General features: G+C 44.4%; 1 protein-coding gene across 1 annotated transcript; it reads left to right on the top strand.

The window, feature by feature from the left end:
• Nucleotides 1–1,290: 1,290 nt before the first annotated feature.
• LOC117186458 (60S ribosomal protein L38-like) lies at nt 1,291–1,629 on the top strand. Its single transcript, XM_033387317.1, has one exon. The coding sequence runs from the start codon at nt 1,358–1,360 to the stop codon at nt 1,568–1,570; it is 213 nt and encodes a 70-aa protein (XP_033243208.1). The 5' UTR covers nt 1,291–1,357; the 3' UTR covers nt 1,571–1,629.
• Nucleotides 1,630–21,410: the final 19,781 nt, after the last annotated feature.

Here is a 21,410-nt window from a genome sequence, read left to right as displayed (position 1 = left end):
GCTTACGCGGACGACGTTGCAATTATCTTATCGGGAAAATACCCCCAAACACTCTGCGACTTAATGACCGCAAAGCTGTCCTTTAGCGACAGTACCAGTAACTTAGGGTTGATAATTATCAACTATAATTGACAAGAAGCTTGATTGGAACCTAAATATCAAAGATAGACTGAAGAAGGCAACGACTTCACATGTAAGAAAGCCATTGGGCTAATGAACCCAAGTATTGTCAAATGGATATATCTAGCAAAAGTTAGACCAATATTACTGTATGGAGTAACGGTGTGGTGGCTGGCCCTATCAAAAAAGACGATCACCAAACAACTTGGCAAAGTTCAGCGAACCGCCGCCCTATGTATCAATAGGTGCCACAGCGCATAGGCCACTCGGCCATACTAGACAAGAGCAACATCGTTACCGCTAAAATGGACTACCAAGTTCCAAGATACAATTATCCCTTACAGAGACGAATGGCTCGAGGGACTTCCAGGCTTAGATGGGGCCATAAGCATATTCACGGATGGATCGAAGCTGTACGACAGAGTCAGGAGGAATCTACTATGAACAGCTAAACATAAGGCTCCCAATTAAGCTACCAAATCACTGTAGCGTCTCCAAGGCGGAAGTTATAGCGATCAGGGAGGCTCTGAACTGCCTTCAAGCGCGGCAACCCAGCTATACATTTATAGCGACATAGCCAAGATGCGATCAAATCACCAAATGCGATTTCCTCGAAAACGGCCACCTCTTCACGAGATGGCTCAGCAATTTGCTATTAGCCTGATATGGGTCCCGCATTTTCAATTGTGAAAACGTTTGTACTTGATTTTGGGACAGCTTTATACTCACTTTCCGTCAGTGGTTCTTACTAATTTTTCCATTTTCTCCTTTGAGTGCGTCCGTAAGGGGCCTGGCGATCTTGGCGTATTCTTTTATGAAACAACGATAGTAACTTGCAACGCCTTGAAATGATCTAAGGTCGAAAAGTGTGGTTGGGGTTGAGAAGTTTGATATTGCTTGCACCTTTTCGGGTGAAGTTGTTATCCGCCTCTGGATACAATGATTCCCAAGTATTCTACGGTTTTTCTTTTAACTTGAATTTTTCCTGGGATATCCTCAAGGCTCATGAAGACTTATAATATCGACTGGGTCGATATCCATAAAATGATCTTCTTTCGTTGTCTCTCTGAGGTCATCGTCGATAGCCCTCTGGAAAATACAAGAGGAGCTTTTTAGCCTAAACGGAAGTCTACAAAACTCAGACTTCCCGTTGTTCCTTTCCCCTTTCCTTTTCTGCTTTGGACCGAACAATACGGAATTTTCGAGATTGTAGTTGAAACTGCAGAAATAACTCAACATGCCACGAGAAATAAAAGAAGTTAAAGATTTTCTTAATAATGCACGTAGTTCAGATGCGCGTGCTGTTAAAATCAAGAAGAATCCTACGAATACTAAATTCAAGATCCGCTGCTCGCGCTTTTTGTACACGCTAGTGGTACAGGATAAGAAAAAAGCGGACAAAATTAAGCAATCTTTGCGCTCAGGATTGCAAGTCAAGGAGGTCAAGTAGTGCTTTGTTCGTATCCGAATCATCACGAGCAGTGCATAAATTCGATTTGTCTGGATTCAAATGTTGTGAAATATTGGGCCTTACCCATATTCGACACGATAGCCGAAATTATGGGGATGGGATATTTACCATCAATCGTAATTTGAGTCAGTTTCCTGAAATCAATAACCAGCATTTACTTCTTGATACCGTTCTTTTCTGTACTCTTTCTATCAACGACCCATGTCGGGTTATTGTAGGGGGACTTTGAGGGTCGGATAGTGCCATTCGCCAGAATCGGAAATGCCCATGGGATGTGGGTATAGCATTACGTACACCGGTTCCCCGTTTGTACGTATAGTTGCTATAGTATTAATCTTGTACGGCAGAGCCTTATCTGGGTCTGCGAATGCTTTTATTCTATTTTCGATCATATTGTTAAATGATGCCCTGACGGCCACTTGGACATCCGTGTCGTCGAAGTGAATGTAATTAATGTTTATTTATTATTCGCCAACGGAATCAAAAAAATAAAAAATCCTTAACTGGCTAGGCTAACTTATTTCTATCTTAACAAATAACAAAAAATAACATTAACAAATTAATTATGTAAAAGGAAGAAATCCACAAGCAACCGTCTGACGGCTCCCTTCCCCTGGCAAAAGTCAAAACGCATCCCAGCTGGCAGCGCATTGTGCTGTCGAAGCGCCCTACAAATGGGCTCATTAAAGCCATAATTGGTCCGGTGGAGATCAACTGCAAAGGGTTCATGGGTCCTGAGGCTCCTGGCGGGCGTAGTGAAGCTAATCCTACTAAGTAGGTCAAGGCAATCAATATTACCCACTAAAAGGTCATAAATAAAGATTTGAGGCGACATCTGCACTCATAGGACGGCATCGGAATGGAAAATGGCAGATGCTGGAGTGCAAATTTCAGAAACTTTCTTTGCAGTCTCTCGATGCGCGAAATTTGAACGACCCCGGTGGGATTCCAGACCATGGAAGCGTACTCAAGGCGCGAGCGCACAAGGAATGTGTAGTGGGGCCTGTCCAACCAAAAATATCGGATAACCGTCCCACGGTTTCGCCTTCCCTTAGACATGCACCTTGCACCTTTTGGGCAGTTACGCGCAAGAAAAAAAAATGACATAAGTTAACAGCGGCTACTGTCAAGGTGTGGTGAGAAAAGGGGAATGAGAGAACCAAGGGCTCAAGCGGAAGGAGAGTGGCTTGGGCATGTTCTTTCCAATTTTACTCGCGATCCCAGACAGACGTCTGAGGAAAATACTCAAGTAGTGCAGTGAAAGGAAAAATTCTAACCTTGACCGTAATTACCGCGTGTCCCTCGTGGCTAAGATCTAGTCAAAAGATCAGCCGACCATTCCTACGTTTATTAAGCGAAGGCCGAACCCATCGGGTGAGTGAAAATTGTACCCCAACTGCCGGCCAACAGAAAATTAAAGTTCGTTTTTTTCTTAAAAACCTAACCATAGGTTTGGCCGTACGTAATACCGTACGAAACGCCGGTCGTAGTGCCGTAAGCCGTACCGCCTACAGTCTCGTCACCTTGCCACACATATAAGTACCCATCGTACCGATCGACTACAGTATGTGTTAGCCGTCTTCGCCCCCAAATCTTCTTTCGGCGTGGCGTCTGCATACATGTGAGCATCACTGTATTTACCGCAGGGTGTACCGGCGTGGGTCCACACACATACAAGCCTTGCTCGGCCTACACCAGTGAAAAACGGTCGATGGGCTTATATCTACGCGTGCAGTGACATACATATGTACATATGTGTGAAATTGACTATTCCCTCTTCAGTGACTTTCGTCATTGCTAAGTCGCTTACGCCGCCTGCATACGAACAGTAACGCTAAAGGAGAAGACAATTACCGGTGCCGTAATACTGTTTGCGTTGCTGATGAGGTCATTCGGTGTCTCGATCATGATGGCTATGCCCATGCATTTCTTCATATTAGAATAATACTTTGGAACCCCACTATTGTACTGACCCTAGGATTAACATTAAAAGTTAAATTCGTGTGACTCGGTTTGTTTGGCTTATCATAAAGCAATGTGCAGCTAGAAGGAAAGGAACTAAAACTAATACTCGCGCGTATCGCCTATCTACTCTGACACACTGATATTTACAAGTTTTCAGCCACCCTCATCGACCACATGGAAGCGCTTTCATTGTTGGATTTGATCGTAATGTGAGTGATAACCTGTGAACGTCTGCTATATGTGAATTCAAAATTTTACGCAAGTCGAAGCAACCTTAAAGATTCCATGCCTCGACCGTAAACTTCCCAGCCGTACTGTAACGCTGACCAATCCAATTGTTCACGTGTTTGCTTTGTTCTGCTCTTTCGCAAGCAATGTAACTTTCTGCAATTCCGAATCTATCGACAACCGAACTTATGATTGGGATTACCCCACAAGCAATTGCTGTGCACTTTAAAGATGCATCCATCCGTCCCTTGTTTTTGCATTTAAACTGAAAACCATTCGAATATATTTCTAAGTAAAGTATTGTGTAAAGTAATTGCCATTATTCCTGAATATACTCTTTATAATTAGTTGACCCTAGTCTAATAAGATCTTTAATCATGATATTCTTATATATATATAATTAATCTTATTACTTTAGTAGCCTTTATACATATATATCTACCCTCTTAGCAGCCATGAGAGCTTGTAGGAAAGTTTAATGAATAAACTGTTTGTAATGAATTCCCGTTAATTGTTGCCGTTATTAAGGATCATGTAGCGCCGAGATGACGTAACCTAGCAGAAGTAGAGCGTTTATTTTAGGGATCGTTACCCATTACTCAGCCTATTTGGACCGGTGCGATCAAGGAAGGGTGGGCATACCGAGTTGCAATGACACCGCAAGCAACTCCCGCTCGAATTAGTTCCGCTGACTCATCTCCCTACACTGTCATTTCTCTGTAAATTTCTTCCGTCTGAACCTTGAACCGCACGCGAAACTTATTTTTATTGTCTTTGCTCCTAATGCTCGAGCTCGTGACGCGATCTCTCCCTACCCCACCCCCACTCTACCCGACTAACCATGAGACCGGCAGCAACGCGTGCATGGATCTCGATCATACCCTCCATCTGATCGTCTACCGTCTCAGATCCTAGCCTCCTGCTTCGTTATCTGTTACAAATGCGTACAGACTTAGCGTCGTATCTGGGTCCCTGAATTGGGATGAATTGCGCTTAACAAAGCCGATCATTGCATAGGCTTTTGGCAATATTAAATTCATATGCCCTGCAGTTGCGAAGCAGGAAGGCAGAAATGCCATCACAGTCGGGTTTATTAGAATAATCAAAATCATTCATTGCCTCCAAAATGTCCACCTCCGATACATCAAGTGTGCCAATTTTCACCACCGCGGGGATAGCGCTTAAGACATCGAAACTATGCCAAGCTACCCAGGTTCATATCTGAAGGAAGAGAGCTCGTCGACCTTTTGGAATTTATAAAATACCAAAACGACTTGGGATTGATCTTAAGTCCCCTTTCAACATCGGCAATATACTGGTTATACAAAAATTTGCTTAAAAAAGCAAACTCCTTCTTATGCTTCACATACCTCTCCCAGTCCACTGGGTCCCGGGTCTTACCAAATCGTTTAAAATACTTTTTACGAAGATTCTTATATTTCACAAGACCCTTCGTATACCACGGTAGCCTATAGGAGCCATGCCCCCGTCTAGAAGTATTATTACCAATAATACGACGGACCGTATGCAGGAAAACACTATAAAAAGTGTCAGTGCTAGGATGCGAGAGAACCCAGAAGAGAAGCCCAGTCAACGCTTAACATACTATCCCTAATAGCATTCAGGCTTACACTAGAAAAGAAGCATTCATAATATGGTTCCGCCCAGGGCGAATAAAAATGTAAATTGACTAAGAATTCCAACGGCATATAATGCATGTCACATTCCGCGATGGGGAGTTCGCAACATGTAACATGTCAATCTACATCCGAACTAACAAAAATTAAGTCTAGAATCTTATTTAGCCTATTAAAAACATTATTTACTTGGGTTAAGCCCATACTAAAACAGTCATCTAGGAAAAGAATCTCGTTCGGCAAATGTACATTACTAGGTATCATAGCCGACGATTGCGGATCGCCGGACCATATCAACGAACCCAAAATTAAGTCGCCAACAACGCAGAGCTGCTGACGGTCTCGCAGATTACTATAAATGTTAGCAATGTTCTGTGTGTGCGCCTTGTATATTTCATAGCTGCTATTCGGTGGAATGTAGGATGCGCTAATAAATAGCGTCTCCAACTGGCCAGCCACCGCCACACCAATCTGATCCAGAACAGAGTCTCCATCCAGGAGACAAATCCGATCACAGCGTAGGGTGCGTCTGACGGCCATAATGACCCTACCTCCTCTGCAGCACTTCGTTTTGGCACAATCTCTGTCCTTACGAAACACCTGGAAAAAGCTAGGATCGAAGTATTCGTTGTCGAAAAAGTTAGAATTGAGCCAGGTTTCAACCAAAATGACAATGTCGAAGTCACACGTAGAGGTAGCCACGATGACAGCCTGAGCCTTGGTGCGCATGCCCGCTATATTTTGGAAAAAAATTCGTATAGATTTGGCACCATACATCGGCACGGTCTCAGAAAGTGGCGGTGCCGTCCTGTTAGCGGCCACGGAAGATGGATCCAGAGGAGGGTCAGCCATATCCAACTGAGTCAGAGGAGCGAGGCCCATGCTTAGAGCCTGCCTAAGCGTTGAAGTCCGAATCAGTAGCACACCATCCTTGTCCATAAAAGAGGGCAGGGAAGGGAGGCTCTGTGACGATGCTGAAGAGAGTGTTGAAGAGAGTGTTCCACATAAGAGCGCACGACGGGCTGCTGACTCTTCCCAAAGGTCGAGAGCAGCGACGGCGCAAGCATAGCATACGAAGCAATGCATTTGCGTTTGTTGTTGTAATGATGACGTTAGAAGCGCACGTAGTCGGGAGAGAGCGCCAGCAAGAGCATCGTCACCTGATCCAGCAGCAGCCGAGCGAATATCGCACAAAGCGCAGATCGAAAAGTCAATGTTTTGTTGTTGTGTCGAAGAGGATTGCCAAAAATGAAACAACGGGCTGTTGCTCATAGCAAAAAGGCGAAAAAGTGCAAGAAGAATATGTTGCGGAGAAGCGGCGATCATAAAACCAGAGGCGCCGCTCACTGGGGGTTTTTTGAAGTGGATGGAACTGGAGCTTTCTGAGTCGGCGTGGACGTCCGCAATGGCACAGCTGCACACAGATTAACTGCCGTCAAATCAGCTTCCGGCCTCTGTCTATGCACAAAGCGGGAAACCCTTACCGATACTGGCCAGAATCTATCATCAAAGACCACGGGGAATAGAGGTTCAGGGACCCCAAGTTTGAAATTTACGAACTTCAACGCAGATAAATCAGCATCTCGCTTGACCGATTTCACGCAAGAAATTTCCGCCTCCAGCACCTTGAGCTTATCAGCAACGAATTTCACCACCGCCTCTGGACCCGTTGCGGTAGAAAATTTACCAATATGCAGGTATTTGCTGCTCTGCATCACACTCAGCTGTTCGCAGCTCGGAGCAACACCAACAAGACGATTGGCATGCTTCTTCCGATTCTTCCTCTCCTTCCTTCTGACTGTGACGAAGCCCTCCAGATCGGGTAGGGGAGCAGCAGCTGATCCCAAGTCAATGACCTCAGTCGAGGTGGCGGCCACTAACCGTGGAGACATTAAGTCGGTCGCCGGCTTTGGCCTATTGGAATCTTTTTTTGGAGCAATCGGCTTCACACGCTCATGAGAATTGATCGAAAGAGTCTGAAAATCAGACTTCAGATAAAGGTTTTCGAGCTTCAGAACCTTGTCGTTAAGCTCATCTATTTTCGAATGCGAGTCATTCGCAACCACACAGTTATCACACTGCCATAACAAATTAGGCGAATTTGTTAAAAGTTTAACTGCGTCTGCATGCAAATCGATGCACGTCAAATGAAACGCTCGGCGGCACAAAGAAGAACAGCGGACAGCCTCAAAGCAACGAAGCTGAGCGGCAGTTACGTCCGAATTACATTCCGAGCAGTAATAAAGCTACATAGCAAAAACACGACCGAACGCAGTGAGAGCTGACTAATCACTTCGGCGAACGTGTGAAAAGAATAGGCTCTCAACCATAATTTGTCTTTATTATATTTTTAGCGAGGTCAATCATTGCATTTCTTTTTTAGGTCAAGTGTTATAATTCCGACGAATTTTGATAATGTATCTATAATAAAAAAATAAGATTTGACCCGAAAGAAATAAATGAGAACTTAAAATACTAAACGAGCTGGCCTTATCCTGGCCGCCCCTTGAGTTTCAGTATAATGGGGACTCTTTCTCTGACCACCTTGATTATAATTTTCGTAGTTTTAGTAATATTAGTTTTTCTGCTGGGTACTACCGCGCCAATTCTGGCTTCTATGGGTAGCAGGCTTTTGTGATTTTTCCTCAATTTGTCTGGCGAAATAGGCTAAATATTTCAAATTGTAATTAACTAACATGCCTGGAAAACGTCGAAGAATGTCTAGCTCTGCACAAATCGACAGCGTAGAGGCTTAAAGATAAGAAGTCGTCATTCACAAAGGCGTTATTAGAGTACCGCATGGACATCTTAGAGTCCTATATTACAAGGGCTTTCCAATTACAATTAGAAATTGAGGATGTCTACCCTGATTTAGCTTCTCAAGCCGAACTTGAGGAATTATGTATCGTGACTAAATCCACGCTTAAGTCGATGGTTTCGCAATTCGAACAAAGGGCAGCCAGTGACTCGGTAATAAACACAACAATTTCTACAAGTAGACATTTGCCACATGTAAAATTGCCAAATTTAGTGGCGGTTATACCGAATATAAAAATTGTATCGGCTTATTTACTAGCTTAGTGGATAGCGACCCCATATTAAGCAATATAATTGAATTGGCAAAAAAGTCTGCAGTTGAAGAGAACTCGAAAGCATATTAGCTTTTAGGCTATTGGAAAGTCCAGCTTATCAACACATTAAGTTGTGCAAACAAGATACACCCATTTGAAATGGTGCCAGATTTTTAAAATCAAGTTCCTTGCATCACACAGAAAAGAATTTTACAACTTGTTCAGGCCAGCAGCAAATAATTGCCAAGCACTGTGCCAACTCCGTGCGCTCCGGTCCCAACTCGCTCTCGCGCGCTCGCAGGGGCGCTCGGGACATTTACGATCCACGATCCACCCGGCGCTCAAGCCATCATAGAGCATAGATCATAAGGCTTAGTTACGTTTCCACCCACGATTCAAACGGCCGATCTACCGCGCGACCACAGACCCAAATACACACCTACATACCACGAAACATAGCAGTTTTTTCATTTCTCGCGACGGCTGCTAAGAGACTTCTAAGAGGTTCACTGGATCAACGATTTTGATTTTGGAGAATTGATCTTCGATCCGCCCCACTACAAACACAACTGATTCATTAATGGATGGTACTGAGTACTATCCACTAGCTGATCCTATCTTTTATAAGCCACAAAAAGTCGATTTGTTATTAGTTCCAGACTCCTTTTTCGATATTTTAAGTAATAGTCAAGTAAAGCAGGGCAGAGAGGCACTAACCTTACAAAGGAGCTCAACACCCCTGCCCCCTCGAGAGCTTGCTCAAACGTTTTTTGGAGTTGGAAAATGTTCCAAATGCATCTCTTGAAAGTCCTTATACCCCGAAGAAACGATGTGCCAGGTGACAAGAGTATCAACGAAATTACGACGGAGACGACTTCGACAACACTGGACACACCCAGGGCCAGTCCGTCTACTAGTCACTCAGTGCCAGGTGACAACAGGATCAACGAAGCTACGACGGAGACGACTGCGACACCGCTGAACACAGCCAGGGCCAGTCCGTCTACTAGTCACTCAGCGCCAGGTGACAACAGGATCAACGAAGCTACGACGGAGACGACTGCGACACCGCTGGAGACACCCAGGGCCAGTCCGTCTACTATTCACTCAGCGTCAGGGGATAACAGGACCAACGAAGCTTCGGGGGGGGGGGGGTGGGGGACTACGACACAGCTGGGCACACTCAGGGACAGTCTGTCTACATCGAAGGACACCCAGAGCATCCCTATCAGGACAACGCACCCGAAACCCGACCACGCCAGACCCAACAACGTACAAGTGACAACGCACCCGAAACTCAACCACGCCAGACCCAGCAACGCCATCAGGACAATGCTTCCAAACCCCGACCGAGACGGACCCAGCGGCGCTAAAAGTATCACAGGATCGACGCAAGTCAAATCAGACGTACCCAGCCATGCGGCTAAGCCAGCGCGAACGACCCCGCGGGGAACCAGCATCGCTCTACGCCACGACCCGCTACGCCTGGAAGACGACGTCCCCAAAGGACATGGACGGGTCAAGGTAGACCACCTCGCATCTCACCCCCAAACGGATTATCAACACGCCCCATTAGCCGATGCCGCTGCCGGTCGACAACGCAACCCTTTTCGAAGGCCAGACTCGACTAACCCTATCACCGTGAACCTCGCCATCATAACATGTGCCCTGCTCGAAGAACTCTCGCCCCCCATCATCGAAACACCCCTCCCGCCGTGGGCGACCGAGTTCTTGAAGCAAGAATTGGCCAACGAGAAGGCGACACGACTACAGGAAGTATTAAAAAAGGTACAGGAGAACACCCAACGTGCATCCCAAGAACAGAAGAGAACATACGACCTCCGAAGGCGCGAGTGGCGACCCGAACTAGGAGCACTGGTCCTCCTCCGGCAGCATCACCTGTCGAAAGTCACTTACGGCTTCGCTGCAAAGCTGGCCCATAAGTATGACGGGCCGTACAAGGTAACCAAATCCTTGTTTCCCAATATAGTTCGACTACAGGCTCACCAAGGAAAACGAAAGAAACGGCGAAAGTCACCGGCGCAGCAAGAGACGCCGAAAAAGAGTAAAAAAGAGGGGGCCAGGCCTCTCCTGCAGCAAGAACAACGACGCTAGCCGCCCACGCTGACGCTCGATCAGCACAGCCAGCAGAACGCCGGTTTTGAGCCGGAAAAGGTGCAGAGAAGGAAGAATAAAAGAGTCGATCAGAGAGTGCCAAGCGGAGTGGACGCGTTCGCGGTGAAAAGAAAATCAAGACCGTTTGGCTGCAGAAAAATCGCGAGTGGAACGGGAAAATCACAATTAGTGGAACAAAAGAAAAGTATCCTGCACCGACGCCGTGCCTACGGAGGAGAAGAAGCTGCCGGCAACTATAAGCTTGGGAATTCAGGGGTAAGCGAGTCTCTAGTCGTGCATACGGGCTGCTGAGCGGTGCGATAGGCAGTAAACTAGAAGAATAAAAAGAAGAAAAAAAGGATATAATGAAAACCAGGCTGTTTTTTTTTTTTTTTATGGACGTTGACATGCAACGACTGCATCTTTCAAGAGGCGATGCAGTTACTGCACCGTCAAGTGGCCCGTGTGACACCAGCAGAAGGCTGTTACGCGCGGATCCCAGGCAAAACGCAGCCCACCTCCCGCCCAACCGACCGAGGGGCGCCTCCGCATGACGCGCGGTGCATAGCCGAACCAAACGCGAACATGCAAGAAAGATAGCTATTAGACTAACATTCGAGTACTAAACTTACTAAGAAACTAAGCATGCAATCAAAATACAAATACCACTACAGTTACTAATTAATAGAAAGGTGTGTAAGGATTAATAATTTAATAAGAGGAAGAGAATTAGTGTTGGATATAATATGGTAAAGGGAATTATAATCCGAGCATAAGACCCTAAACGGTTCATGCAAGGAATAATTCGATCTACAAAGGAACAACGGTATAAAATTTCTAGTCAGTCAAATAGGAATTGTGAAGTTTATGCGGCTCAACAGATCAGGGCTGTCTATGTCACCCCTGATCAAGTTGTGCATAAATATCACACCAAGCATTTTTCTACGGTTAACTAAGGATGGGAGGTTTACTAATAGTAGTCTACTAGAGTAAGATGGGAGTCTTACACCCGCATCCCAGTTAAGGCCCCGCAGAGCAAAGAGTAAAAAGTTTTTCTGTACTGATTCTATACGGTCCTGGTGTACTTTGTACTGAGGGCACCATACACAGGAGCCGTATTCTAAGATCGGACGAACAAGCGAGGTATAGAGAGTCTTTGTTATATAGGGGTCGTCAAATTCCTTTGACCACCTCTTTATAAACCCAAGCACGCCCATGGCCTTATTTACCATGGTACTACTAATAGTAGTCTACTAGAGTAAGATGGGAGTCTTACACCCGCATCCCAGTTAAGGCCCCGCAGAGCAAAGAGTAAAAAGTTTTTCTGTACTGATTCTATACGGTCCTGGTGTACTTTGTACTGAGGGCACCATACACAGGAGCCGTATTCTAAGATCGGACGAACAAGCGAGGTATAGAGAGTCTTTGTTATATAGGGGTCGTCAAATTCCTTTGACCACCTCTTTATAAACCCAAGCACGCCCATGGCCTTATTTACCATGGTAGAAATGTGTTCGGAAAACTTTAACTTGGGGGCTAACATAACACCCAGATCATCCACCAGGGTAATTCTCTCAAGAGAACCACCAAATAGGGTGTAGGGAGCCAACAAAGGGCTAGAACGATGAAATGTCATAACTTTGCATTTCGAGGCATTAAGGTATAACAAGTGTGCACAACACCATGACTGAAAGTTATTGAGACCGGATTGCAAGCGAGAATGAAATGAAATGTCCTTGTACTGGACGCAGAGTTTAACATCATCCGCATACATAAGTACTCGAGAGTATGTTAATACTGAAGGCAAGTCATTAATAAAGAGTGTGAAGAGTAAGGGGCCTAGATGGCTGCCCTGTGGTACTCCCGAAGAAACCTTTACTGGTAAAGAGAGGGAGTTTTTGAAGAGGACTCTTTGAGACCTAGAACAAAGATAGCTAGAAATCCATCTCAGGAGGTTGGGCGGAAACCCTAAAAGGTCAAGTTTATGCGCTAAAAGGGAATGGTTTACAGAGTCGAATGCTTTACTAAAGTCGGTGTAAATAACATCCGTCTGTAAGTTACATTGAAAGCCTTTAATAATGAAAGAGGTAAACTCTAACAAGTTCGTGGTGGTTGATCGCCGCCTTATAAATCCATGCTGAGTTGGAGATATAAGTGACTTGCAGAGATGTTGCAAGTGCGGAGTTAAAACCTTCTCAAACATTTTAGGAATAGCGGATAACTTTGCTAAACCTCTATAATTTTTTGCATCAGACTTGCTACCTTTTTTATGGAGAGGAATTATAAACGATTCCTTCCAGATCGGGGGGAAGCAAGAAGAATCAATGGACAGGGTGAATAGTTTAAGCAAAGGTCCACACAGAGCCTCAGCGCAGTACCTGAGTACACAACCTGGAACCCCGTCTGGACCCGGTGAAAACACCGGCTTAACTAGTCGAAGATCGTGAAGTAGGGAACATTCATTTAACAAGGGACTGAAAATGCCGTTAGACCTCGGTAAGCCGTATGGGTACGGATGACCAGAGTAGCTTTCCTCAGAATAGGTGGTTTGGAAAAATTGGGCAAAAAGATCGGCAATTGCCTGATCATTATTTGCCGACGTATTACAAAATGATAGCGAGGATGGGTGTGCGGACGTTCTACGCTTACTGTTTACGGAGCTGTAAAACTGTTTAGGGTCCTGAGAAAAACGTATCCTGCATCGAGATAGGTAGTTCTTATAGCATTGAGCATTAAGAACTGAAAAGTTTGACTGAGCTATTACATAGCGAGAGTGAGATGTAGGAGAACCATCTTCCTGAAATTTTTAGGTCTTGATTTTAAATTTTTTAGACTGGATAACTCTTTGGTAAACCAAGGGGGTTTTCCAGATCTAGTCGGACAAGAAAGCGGGACACAAGAATCGAAAAATGTGCCAAGAGCATTGTAAAAAATGTTTGTGCCTTTTATGATATCAGTGCACAAGTACAAAGCGGACCAATCAAAATCCCTAATGAGGTTATTAAGCTTCGCAAACTCGGCTTTACGAAAGCAGCGGACACGTTCGGGCAGATTACTCGACCGATCCAATACAGTTGGTCCTATATCTAGCGACACCTCGAAAGTAGGGTGGTAGGCGTCTTCAGGTATAGTGAGCGGAAGGGCTCGGGTTAACAACACTATGGTCGGATCCGATACAAAGCACAGATCAAGCAATCGACCCAAGGAATTTTTCACATGGTTGACTTGAGACAGGGATAGGTCAAGCAAGCCGTCAACAAAGTCATGTCGTGACATGGGCACTAGGATACTAGACTCGTTTACCGAAGACCAAACAGTTCCTGGCAAGTTGAAGTCACCAATAACTATCATACGATCTTTATCAGATAGCGAGGAAGAAACAGCGGTTAAAGCGGACAAGTGCTGCTCATAAATTGAAATATCCGAAGAAGGTGGGATATACGAGCAAGTAATGAATATAGCGAAAGCGGGAAGAATCAGTTTTACACACAGGAATTCCAGTTCCTGTTGAACTTGGACTGTGAAGTGTTCCGACGTGAAGATAGAGTCCACTGCAATCAGAGCCCCTCCTGCACGTCGAGACGAACGGTCCTTTCTAAAAGTTATGTACCGACCTGCCAAAACCTCGGAACTAAGAATGTCCGGCTTTAACCAGGTTTAAGTAAACACAATAACGTGGGAAGCAAATGCAACACTATCCCGGAAAAGAATGCTGAGCTTACTACGCAAGCCTCTTACATTCTGATAGGTTACTAAAAGAGAAGTTCGTTTTTTGGAAAGGTGGAAGCAAGACGAGAAGTTGAGGAAGAGGAAGTTGAGGTTGAGGGTGGCACACTGGAAAGATTTGGAAGGGATATGGGGGGCCTATTCTTCTTCTTAGCCTTAAACTCCTTCACCACCAAATGCTCCGGCCAAAATTTGGCGGAGCAAATGGTGTCAAATTGAGTTGGGGAGATGCTTATCTTAAACGAGGCTATCTCCCTGTTATAGGAGAAGTTAAATTTCTCCACCTTTAAACCCACGGCTTTTATTTTGCTTTGAATAAAAGCAATTACATCATTAGATGTGAGGTCAGGGGCCAGCCGTGAAACCAAAACTTGTCGTTTTGGTGGGACTCCTACCAGTGGTTTAGTCACCATAGGCCTAGTACCTGTGGTGGCAATATCCGGAGGTCCGGAACGTCTATTTACTGGTGGGATCGGGATAGACGGGACAACTAGCGAACTTGCGGACACCACGGACACGGACGCTGCAGACGTACTTGGCTGCACATTCTCCGAGGCGATGAATTCGGCTACCGAATCTGCATCGCCAGCAGCTGTCGTTGCCCTTGGAGTGGCAAACGAGATCAACTGCTGCACACTTGGAGTGGTCGGAGTCAGTTTTTCGGCGGCGCACGGCTGAGTGACGGTTGGCAATTGCAGATCCCGCGGAGTGACCTTTTTGCGCCTCGGAGACTCATTCAGCAGTTTTAAACTGCTAAACTGAGCCTCCATGGCTAGGAGCCGATCGTATTGGTTTTTAAAACCAACGGTCAGCTCCTTAAAGCCACTCCGCGTCTGCCTCATAAAAGCCACCATGTCTTTCTCCACCGCACGGCATGCCTCGCAACTGTAATGCAAGCCATTACGTTTGGCTATAGCATCACTCACGAGGCCAGAAAATCCAGCGCATTTTGCGTGCACTACGCTGTCGCAGAGCCAGCAGGGGACATTCGGCTGATCGTGGGTGATCTGCTTCTTACAGGTTTTTTTGGCACAGACCACAGCGTATTCCATTTTATTATTTATTTATTTACTATTATTTGCAAAACAAATTGGTATCAGACCAATGTGCCAGACAACGCTCAAAGCGAAATTGGTAAAAAAAGAAAGCAGAGTGGAGAGCGCTATTGCTCAGAAAGTTTAAAGAGCGAGAGAGAACGAACAGTTATTGAAGTTGAGGTGATAGCGAGAGAGTGATTAAACAACAAAAGCTACCAGACGAGAGCGGACTGCAATTCAATGTAATGCGTACTCACTCACTGCAACAACACAAACACAAGCACAAGCACAGGCCGACGCCGAAAAATAAAAAGTTAAATAATGTTTTAACACAAATCAAAAGGCATGCACTCGCGTAAATGAATAGGTTTCCAGATTGTTGTCTGGTTAGAAAGTATAATTAGAATTTAGTTAGGAAAACACCGGCTGTTTATTCAAAACAAAAGGAACAAATGCGGAGCGCAAAACAAAAACACGTCTGATCACTACGGAAGAGAATCGGTTTTTTTTTTTATTTTTTCATTATATCCTTTTTTCTTCACCAACAGTCCGCACCTATTCACTGGGGAAGCTGGATGTCCGCGGTTTCGCCATCCCTCTCCATCCTTATGCCTCTTGCCCGAGTCTCCCTTTTGCCCCACCCGCGTGGTGATCCCAATTCGTTACAGATTCCCGTCGGTACCCTGCATGATTCCCTCCAGTAGATCGTAACACAACAGGATCCCAAGGCCGCTACCCGGTGATTGCCTAGGCGCTCTTGGTGATACCTGTTGGCGCTCCCGCATGACTCCCTCCAGTAGTTTGTAGCCCAGTAGGATCCCGACGCCGCAGTCCGGCGATTGCCTAGGCGCTCTCGGTGACACCTGTTGGCGCCCCTGCATGATTCCCTCCAGTAGTTTGTAGCCCAGCAGGATCCCGAGGCCGCTGTCCGGCGATAGCCTAGGCGCTCTCGGTGACACCTGTTGGCGCCCCTGCATGATTCCCTCCAGTAGTTTGTAGCCCAGCAGGATCCCGAGGCCGCTATACGGCGATAGCCTAGGCACTCTCGGCGATACCTGTCGGTATCTCCGCATAGCAACGACGTTTGTAGTAATTCTTAGTCCGACAGGGTCCCGTAAGTGTTATCCGGGGATAGCCTAGGCACTCTCGGCGATACCTGCCGGTATCTCCGCATAGCAAAGACCTCCGTGGTATTTTGAACCCGTGGTAGGACCCCGAAAACAAGGACTGGCGATTACCTAAATGTTCTCGGCGAGATTCGTCTGTACATCCCCAGTAACGGATCCCAGCTTCCCCCGAAATCACCATACACCATCAAGTCTCCCTGGAATTCCGATAGATGGCGCGTCGCCCTCAGCCCTGGATCAACTATCGCTCAGGTGGGACTGGAACACAAAGGCGCCGCATCAAAGCGGATGAAACTGGAAAGTCTGGAGGAGATTGTTCGGAAAATTCTTGAAGTCCAGAAGGAGCAGCAGAAATTACAAAATGAGCACGAGGAAACGAAGCGAGAGGTACTCAAGCAAATTGCGAGCAGCCAAGACCAAATCCACTTCCAAACAAAGCTGCTGCAATTTAGGGAGGCAATTAGGGAGTCCAAAGAATAACGTTTATTGTACATATATGGATTTTTGTGTTATAGTTAATAATATAGCCAATTTACTAAGTTTAAATTGTGAAAATTTCACAATTCAGACCATAACTTTATAACTGTAAACCACTCCCTGCCAGCACAAAAACTAGACAATTTATGGTTTCCGCCTAACCTCCTGAGATGGATTTCTAGCTACCTGTGATCCAGGTCTCAAAGAGTCCTCTTCACAAACCTCCTCTCTTCATCAGTCAAGGTTACTTCTCGGGTACCTCAGGGCAGCAATCTAAGCCCCTTACTCTTCACACTCTTTATTAATCCATCAGTATTAACATACTCAAGTACTTATGTATGCGGATGATGTTAAGCTATGTGTCCAGTATAAGGACATTTCATTCTCGCTTGCAATCCGATCTCAATAATTTTCAGTCATGGTGTTGTGCAAACTTGTTACACCTTAATGCCTCGAAATACAAAGTTATGACATTTCACAATTCTAGCCCCTTGTTGGCTCCCTATACCCTATTTGATGGTTCTCTTGAGAGAATTACCCTGGTGGATGATCTTGGTGTTATGTTAGACGCCAAGTTAAAGTTTTCTGAACAGATTTCTACCATGGTAAATAAGGCCATGGGCGTGCTTGGGTTTATAAAGAGGTGGTCAAAGGAATTTGATGACCCCTATATAAAACAAAGACTCTCTATACCTCGCTTGCTCGTCCGATCTTAGAATACGGCTCCTGTGAATGGTGCCCTCAGTACAAAGTACACCAGGACCGTATTGAATCAGTCCAGAAAAACTTTTTACTTTCTGCTCTGCGGGGCCTTAGCTGCAATGCAAGTGTGAGATTGCCATTTTACACTTGTAGATTTTTTTTAATAGACCTTCCTTTTGTGCACAGTTTGATCCATGGTAACGTAGATAGCCCAGACTTGTTGATTTTACGATTCCTTTTAGATCCACTAGAGACTATTTACCTTGAACTTTCCGTTTGGAGATCGAATTATTCCCTGCATGAACCGTTTAGGGTCTTATTCCCTCTACCAGATTATATGCACCACTAATTCACTTCTTAGTAAATTACTAATACTAATGGTAATGGTATTTATATTTTGAATGCATTTTTAGTTCTTTAGCAAGTTAGTTCTTAAGTTAGTTCAACGTTGTTTAAAATCAAATATAAAGGGAGAAACCTACAAATAATTAACTAATAAACAGGTACGTACATATATATTATAATTAAATTATAATATTTCATTTACAGATAGCTGCAATCAATACTACAGCTATCTGGTATTTTAAGCAATTTGCATTATATATATTATGTCGATGCGGTGCAAGGGGAGAAGTTTGTAAACTAAATAAAACAAAACTGAACCCCAGAATGCATTCCGGCCGGAAGTGAGCCCCCGGAAAGCATTTTACGCAAAGCGATGCAGATGATGAAGGAGAGGGGTTTTAAAAAGAAGTGTGTCAAAAGGAATAAGGAGTAGCCTAACCTAATATACTTTTATACATCTAATTTCATATTCAGCCAGGCTCCGTTTTTCACATCCACAAAAGTTTTCCGATTTACTTTTGAATACACATAAATTGGGACTCCCGTTTTTACATTCCGCAAGATTTATTCGTTTTCAAAACGAAAACATTTTCGTTGACGAAATGAAAAATAAACGGCTCTTTATTCATCGAAACGAGCCTTAATTGCAAAAGAAACGAGGGCGAACGTTGTGAGTTGCTGAGGAGACCGCAACTCTACATTTATACCCGATACTTAGTCAGTATGGCTCTCCTCCGGCAGACGTCGCTAATATTAAACACCACAAAGAGTGCGTGCGAGTGAGACAGAAAAGCAGTCTAAGCGTGACGTCGGGCGCTGCGTAGCCACTGCAAATAGATTTGATCCTTTTGGCTATATGGTCATTCTCTATGAATGTGCGTTTTTAGTTTTCTCGAATCTGCAATATTGTGGATGCAACAGATTTTCGTCTTTTGTGGGGGCGGAAGGGGGTGGGGCGAAATTTTGAGATACACGTTTTATAGTACGATCTAACAGGAGTGTGGATACCAAATTTAGTTGCTCTGGCTCTTATAGGTTCTGAGATCCTTGAACTCACATTTTGCAATTGGCAAAACCGACCATGAAACCTGTGTGTTAGAGAGAGACAGAGCGAGAAAGAATGAAATTGTTTTCTTGATTCTGGCTATAAAAATTATACGATCTGGTTCAGATCTTACACTCTAGAACATATGGTCATCCTCTACGATTCTGCGTTTTCTGTTTTCTTGTATCTTTGAAATTGTGGATGCCACAGATTTTCGCCCTTTGTGGGGGCGGAAATGGGTGTGGCAAAGTTTTGAAATATACTTGTAACAGTGACATATCACAGAAGTCCGATAATAAAATGTCGTTGCTCTAGCTTTTATAGTCTTTGAGCACTAAGCGCTGATAGGGACGGACAGACGGACAGACAGACAGGGCTCAATCAACTCGGCTATTGATGCTGATCCAGAATATATATACTTTATGGGGTCGGAATCGATTCCTTCTGGACGTTACACACATTCATTTTCACCACAAATCTAATATACCCCAATACTCATTTTGAGTATCGGGTATAAAAAATAGATGACTTATTGATACATTATCATAAACTTGATACCTATATCAGAGTAACTTAATTTTTGATTTCTGTATAATTAATTTTATTTTAACCCAACCTCTAATTTGGCTCGGAAAAAATTAGCCAGGGCAAAAACAACAACACCTTAAAACGAAAACGAAACGTTTTGACTGAAAACGTAATCCGCAAAAGTAAGTGAAAAACGGATCCTGCCTGATTATACATTTATATGAAAAGAATTTATATTTTTATTTATTTATTATTATGTTATCCAGATTGACTACAAGTAGTCAGTTGGGAACTAGTTACAGGTAACTAGGTCAGAAATAGCTTCAGGTAATCGAAGGGGAATCGAGCGGGGAACTAGTTGCTGGCGTTGTTCTGGTAACTAGTTCGGAACTACCTCCTGGGCAACTAGCTACGATGAATCGAAGGAGATCGAGCGGGGAAGCAGGAGTGGTACCGTCCTAGGACATGCATGTGCCAAATTCTTCGCTGGAATAGATGATCAGTAATCGATCTGGTACCAGGAAGGGGAGAATAGTAGCTATTGCGGCACCGGTGCCGAGCTTGTTGCCTGGTACTAGAGGGTAGTAAAGTGCGCTGCTACTGCGCTGCAGCTCACGTACAGTTGTTGGCGACAATATAATGGTTGTTCTTATATACATCAAGATAAATTCGCATCTCTTTTTGCATGTATCAAACAAGAACGAGGGGGAACGTTCTGAGTTGCTGCGGACACCGCAACTCTACGGTTATACCCGATACTAAGTCAGTATGGCTCTCCTCCGGCAGACGCCGCTAATATTGAACGACACGACAAAGAGTGCGTGCGAGAGAGACAGAAAATCAGTCTGAGCGTGACGTCGGGCGCTGCGTAGCCACTGCAAATTGATTTGTTCCTATTGGCTATAAAAATGATCTGATCTGATCAAGATTCAGCAATCTGATAGATATAGTCATTATCTATGATTCTGCGTTTTTAGTTTTCTCGAATGTGGAATATTGTGGATGCCACAGATTTTCGTCTTTTGTGGGGGCGGAAGTGGGCGGGGCGAAGTTTTGAAATATTTTTGTAGCAGTGACATATCACAGAAGTCTGGATACAAAACATCGTTGCTCTAGCTCTTATAGTCTTTGAGCACTAGGCGCTGAAGGGGACGGACAGACGGACGGACGGACAGACGGACAGACGGACAGACGGACAGACAGACAGGGCTCAATCGACTCGGCTATTGATGCTGATCAAGAATATATATACTTTATGGGGTCGGAAACGATTCCTTCTGGACGTTACACACATCCACTTTTACCACAAATCTAATATACCCCAATACTCATTTTGAGTATCGGGTATAAAAATAACAAGTTTTTAAAACCTTTCAGCTCGGTAAATTCCATTTCGGTGAATGTTTGTCACAAAGTCTAGTTTTACGACCGTATATATTTATAAGGACCGTATTTATTTATAAATCGATCAGAAAAATTTGGTTTGGTTCGTTAAGAAAAAAAGTTATACAAAATACGTAAACTTACACATCGAGCTCAACCCAGCACTGGATAATGATGGAGATAGCGAACACTCAGTAGGAGCTCTATAGTCACTTCTTATCTGAACTGCTCTAAGCGCAATTTTAGAATCGACGCCAAATGACTTGAGAACAGACCCAGTAAAACGATTCGAAGATTCAATAAATAATAGCAGTAAAATAATCACAAAAATTCAAAAAATATTCCAATATGCTGCTAGCTACTAGCTGGTAGTTATACTTTGCAGTAGTTACACATAAACAAGTTAACAAAAATTTAAATATCACTTTCAAAG

Source organism: Drosophila miranda, chromosome XR (genome assembly GCF_003369915.1).
Source record: "Drosophila miranda strain MSH22 chromosome XR, D.miranda_PacBio2.1, whole genome shotgun sequence".
Taxonomy (NCBI): domain Eukaryota; kingdom Metazoa; phylum Arthropoda; class Insecta; order Diptera; family Drosophilidae; genus Drosophila; species Drosophila miranda.
The sequence above is the reverse complement of the archived record's forward strand: the minus strand, read 5'-3'. Positions and strand labels throughout refer to the sequence as shown.

Coding starts and splice junctions, on each gene's coding strand:
- LOC117186458 (XM_033387317.1), top strand. CDS start 1,358: ATGCCACGAGAAATAAAAGAAGTTAAAGATTTTCTTAATAATGCACGT.